Source organism: Peromyscus californicus, unplaced genomic scaffold (genome assembly GCF_007827085.1).
Source record: "Peromyscus californicus insignis strain IS unplaced genomic scaffold, ASM782708v3 Scaffold_17__1_contigs__length_78620276, whole genome shotgun sequence".
NCBI lineage: Eukaryota > Metazoa > Chordata > Mammalia > Rodentia > Cricetidae > Peromyscus > Peromyscus californicus.
In genome coordinates this window covers 73,245,417-73,250,653 of record NW_026294469.1, presented here as the reverse complement: position 1 = coordinate 73,250,653, position 5,237 = coordinate 73,245,417, and the positions used below count along the sequence as shown (strand labels likewise).

Here is a 5,237-nt window from a genome sequence, read left to right as displayed (position 1 = left end):
ACTGTGATCCTGGCACAGGGAAACTGGGACAGAGGACTGCCATATTTTGAGGCCAGCCTGGTCGGTAGTGAGACACTGTCTCAAACAAACCTCACCTCCAGAAAAGTCCTTTTCCTGTCCCCATCTCACTGACCAGCTTCCCAACCCGCTTCTATCAAATTCTCAGAAAACTTCCTTACTCCTGACCTCTCTCTCTGCTCCCAGCTCTCATTAAACTGCCATGTGAATGTTATCTGCATTGGACTCACCAGCATATTGCTTTATATACAGATCTGTTCCAGCAGTGAAATAAAACAAAAACCATTGAAATGTCCAGGAAATTCACCCCAGCAAATCTGAGTCAGGAGAGACTTTGAACCTACGGGGTTGAGGGATGGTGGTCATGCCGGCTGCTTTCTGGAGATCAGTGCATTGGCTTGCTGGGAAGCCCAGTGTCAGAAAGGGCAGGGTGTGAAGCGGGGTGACCAAAGGCCCCCAAGCCTGCCAGCTACTACAACTTCTCAATGGCCAAGAAAGAGAAATTCACATTAGAGTGAGCACTCGGAAGCATATGCGAGTACGTTTATTGCAGAGCAGCCACTGTAACTTTGTGTCTGATGCATGCTTTGAACACAAGTGCATTTATTGCAGAGCAGCTTCTGTTACTTTGTGTCTGATGCATGCTTTGCACCTTAGCTCCCACATGTCTTCTATGGATGGTGAACTCTCTTGCCTATGACTGGCTAGTTACTCGTGCTAAACTACACTCTCTGGAGCTTGGCATGCCTGTGTCTGCTGGATACAGAGAAAGACAATCCAGCAAATAAGAAACCAATAAGCTCAACATACAAATTGCAAGCTTAAAGGGTAATTTGGAAACTTTCATTATGTGAGTGCTAATGGCTGGGTTCCTTTATCAGCAGCATATCCTACTGTTTCAACAAAAGTTGTTTAAGTCTGTATTAAAAACCGGGCTATTTCTCTCCCTCCTCATCTCTAGGACTACAAGCATGTACCACCATGCCTGGCTTTTTAAGTGGGTTCTGGGAACAGAACTCAGATCCTCATACTTGTGAGGAAAGCGCTTTACCAACAGAGCTAATTTCCCTGGCAGCTCGGCTGGCACAGTCCTATAGCAATAAAATACACAGCAAGTCTGTGTTTCCCGTGGATGTGCACAAACACACGCCGTCACATCCCTCCCCATCCAACTCCTCCCATGGCCCCTTCCCAAAGTCATGACCTCTTCCTTAAATATTATAGTATATGTGTAACATGTGTACACAACTCAATGAGTACATTTGGCGTTGCTCATTTACACATGTCCAGGGCTAACCACTTGAGATTGGATCACCTATGAGGCTAGGAAGCACTAAGTGCCTATGTAATTGACAGCACTCAGACTTCGTGAGAATAGTTCTTCCCCAAGAAGCTGCCCTGAGTGTTACAGATTCTCAGAAAGAAGCCCTCCACTCCCCCAACCTCACCACTGCCACTCATGCCAACCCTCCTCTGCAAACGTGGCTGAAGCTTTGTAGAAAGGGCTGCTCACTGCTACAAAATCTTTCTGGGCAGAGGCCCAGGCTGCTGGGTCCCCTGGGGCTCTATCATCACACAAAAAAAGATAGGCTTACCCTTTTAGAAAGAAAGAAAGAAAGAAAGAAAGAAAGAAAGAAAGAAAGAAAGAAAGAAAGAAAGAAAGAAAGAGGGAGGGAGGGAGGGAGGGAGGGAGGGGGGGAGGGAGGGAGGGAGGGAGGGAGGGAAGGAAGGAGGAAGGAAGGGAGGGAGGGAGGGAGGGAGGGAGGGAGGGAGGAAGGAAGGAAGGAAGGAAGGAAGGAAGCAAACCCTTACCATAGGCAACAGTACTAAATCCCATAGCACCTGACTAGTCCCGAAGCAGTTAAAGTTTCTGAACACTACAATCTATGGGGAGATTGTTGAGGCTTTGAAAACAGCAGCTATGTAGAGTGAGGAACTCCCTAAGCTGCTTCTCAGGGTTTGCCGTATACAGGCTTCTTACCCCCTCGGGGTCTCTACTGTCCAAGTCACAGAACAGCGTCTTGGATCCTCAACACATTTACTTTATCAAGCAGGACAATGTTATGTCGCCTTCCCAGACTTAATTTTCCATCTGCAAGATGGGAGGTTCCAATAGCGAAAACTTCATAGAGTTTGTTGAGAAGATTACGTGTAATAATATGGCTTGTACCATTGAGCACGCTGCTGGGCAGAGTGGACATAGACAGGTACCAGCTGTGAGCATCTCCGCTCTCATTTCTGCTCTGGAAGGTGCTTGTCTGCAGAAGCTAGGGTGTCGATGATTATTCTCTCCAGCCACTTCCCAGCCCAGCAGAGCCTCAACACACAGCTCCCTGGAGAAATAAGGTTTTAACAACCTCACAGCCAACCCAGAAGGAGTACCCCTTCCTCAATGACAGGTTAACTGAAAAGTCACACAAAGGGAGCAGGAAAGACGCTGGAAATCCAAAGGACCCAGGGCTTGAAGCTGTCAAAACAAGTCAAGCTGGCTTTCCAAGGAACTCTTGTCTTTGCAAGTGCAGGGGACCCTAGGGGGACTTGCAGACCCTCACCCCATCTATCCTCCAACCAGCTTTTTTCCACCTGGTTGCTGTCTTCTGCAGGTATGCTTTCCTTACCAGCCGGCAATACCACCTGCCACTCCGGGGACTGGGAACACAGGCTTCCAGCATGAGAGACTCACCAGGACTCCAGGCTCTGCCAGAGAGAACCTCCCTTTGGCTCTAACATCTTGTGTGCTCTGGGTACTCAGAGTGAAAGCTAATGAGAGTCTGGAGGCCAGTCAGAAAAATAACAACCGGTTTTATTATGTAGGATGAAAGCCAGGCAAAATGCAAAGTGCTGGGGGAGCCAGGACACAGAGGCCCGATTCAGATCCAGCCCTTAGGAGCCACAGTGCCAACCTCTGCTTGGCAGCTGCCTGGCTGGAGTAGCATTCTAGTCTGCCCTAATTTAGGGTCTTAGGTAAACGTTGAGTCAGGGTACTTTCTCAGTTTTGCCTCAGCAGATTCAGAATGAAAGCATCGAGAAAGGAGGTGCAAATGTAAAGAGAGACATTTGCTGTGTGGAGAATTCACAAAGGCATCCACAACGTTCCCCACAGCAGTTCACCTGGGACTCCAGCAAACTTTGGGGAAATGGCTTTGGGAATTTGGCAAGAGTTAAGATTGAGAGCTGTCAAAGACAGAATCAATCTTTTCAGCTCTCTGTCAGACTAAAAATGATCCCATATGGCTGCACTGAAGACATATTGGTAAAGCTTCTAAACAGAATTGGTTTTAATTTACAGCCTGGAATGCTGGGAAAGTTATGACTACCAATTACTTAAATTATATCGGTCAATTTAATTTCCATTAGGCCTTTCTCAGCATGACCAAAGGTAAATAAATAAATAATGGGCTTTGTGTCCCATTTTAATCTAAAAGAATATATTAAGTTTGTAAACGGGACCTGGGTCTTAGCCAAACTATTAAATTTTGTTGTCTTAGTCAGCCAGCTTCACCAAAATAGCAGGGAAAGATCTCTACAAGGGAAGGGATTTTTAGATGGTTATCAGGAAAAATCAATGAGATCTTGCAACTTAAAACTTGATAGAAGTTCAGTTAAGCAGTGAGCAGTGGACAGAAAGTCTATGTCCCTGTGTCAAGGAAGCAGGTTAACAGGGGACAGCAGCACCATTTATTTAGTATGGAAACATGCTTTGGTTGCTTAATTTTTTCCAATCTCCTTTGAAAGAGCCTTAAAAAAAATACTTACTACGTTTTGAACTGAAAACAAAACAAAAACAAAAAAAAACACCTTTATAAGCAAGTGCACTGAACCCCCCACACACACACACACACACCAGCGTTTCTTCGAGGGTTCAAACCAAATGAGCAGGTGGTCACTATTTTAGGGCGTGAATTGTCACCGATTGGAAGCAAGTACAGGCTACTTTCTCCTCCTTTCTAAGGTCCTGGGATGGCTGCCTGTGGTCAGGTCTCCCTTAAGCATAAACTCTCAAGCAGAATACTGGGGGAGTGGGGTGGGGGTGGGGATGAGCATTTTACTTCAGGGACGAAGGCCCAGGGCATTCAGCAGTCCACTGATGAGATGTTTCTTTCTATCCACCACAGCTCCGGGCCAGGTTATGGAGCAGCTTTGTGAGAATCCTCTGATCTCCTGGCTTTAGAGGACCACCATGAAGCACCGACCCTGGTCGAGCAGGGGAAGCTGGCTCCCTGGCTGGCTAAGCTTCTTAGCCTGTGTCTGCCTCCTTTCCTCAGGACCCTAACAGCCAAAGGCCTTGTCTTTTAGGTCACTGGGAGAAGGAGCCCAAACAGCAATCAGGAGGTTTGAGCAGGTGGGGGTGATCCAGCAGCCCAGGTGGAAACACTTAAGGGCGGCGGCCTAAGGGGCGAGGTAGCCCGGGAAGGAGGCGTATCCTCCAAACCTGGCCACCTGAACCGTTGTAGACACCAGAGACCAAGAATCACCCGCAAACTTTCTCCTGAAGCAGAGGTTCAGGGTGTCCCGCCGGAATACAGTCCCGGGATGCAAGACCAATTTTGGAGAAAAGGGGAAGGATGTCCCGGATCCCTGCTGCGGACCCCTAGTCCTTTGCCTCGGTATTTCAGGCACGTGTAGGGACCTCCACGCCCCTTGGCAGGTGTCCCCCGGCCACCCCATTGCCCGATTGGGATGGTCGCTACGATGCTGCAACATCACAGGTGACGCGGTGACCGAGGACCCGGGGAAGGTGTCTGGGAACCCAACCCGGACGCACGACAGTGGGCAATGCGGCGGCGGGACCTACCAGCGCGGCCAGGATGCGCCGGCTCTTCTCGTCGGTGCAGCGCTCGGAGAGGACGCTCGGGTGCGCGCGGAGCAGCAGCGCGGCCGCCAGCACCCAGCCGGCGGTCCAGGCGGCGAAGGCGAGCAGCGCGCCCCGCCGCCAGCGCCCGCATCGGGCAGCCCGGCCCCGCGCGCCTGCCGCCCGCGCCATCGCCAGCCCCGCGCTCGGGTCGCCGCTCCGCAGCTCCAGGGGCGGGGAGGGGGAGGGGCGGCGGGAGGGGAAACTGGCCTCGGGGCACAGCCTCCGAGTCCCGGCGCTGCGTGGGGATCCGCTCCGGGATCCAGCCACCTACCCACCACCGCGACCAACCCACCCTGGTCACCTTTTCCACTTTCTTTTCCACTTTTCTTCCCCAAGACTAAGCCTCTCGCTTCTCCGCATGGCC

The 5,237-nt window shown here is 50.4% G+C and overlaps 1 protein-coding gene across 4 annotated transcripts in view; it reads right to left on the bottom strand.

The window, feature by feature from the left end:
* Dipk1c (divergent protein kinase domain 1C) overlaps positions 1-5,017 on the bottom strand; it is a 21,457-nt gene extending 16,440 nt beyond the window's left edge. Inside the window, exon 1 of one of the 4 annotated variants that reach the window (XM_052742702.1) lies at positions 4,814-5,017. In XM_052742702.1, the coding sequence (XP_052598662.1) occupies positions 4,814-5,002 (189 nt within the window). In that variant the 5' untranslated portion in view covers positions 5,003-5,017. The other 3 variants (XM_052742703.1, XM_052742705.1, XM_052742704.1) reach the window with 3 other exon arrangements.
* Positions 5,018-5,237: the final 220 nt, after the last annotated feature.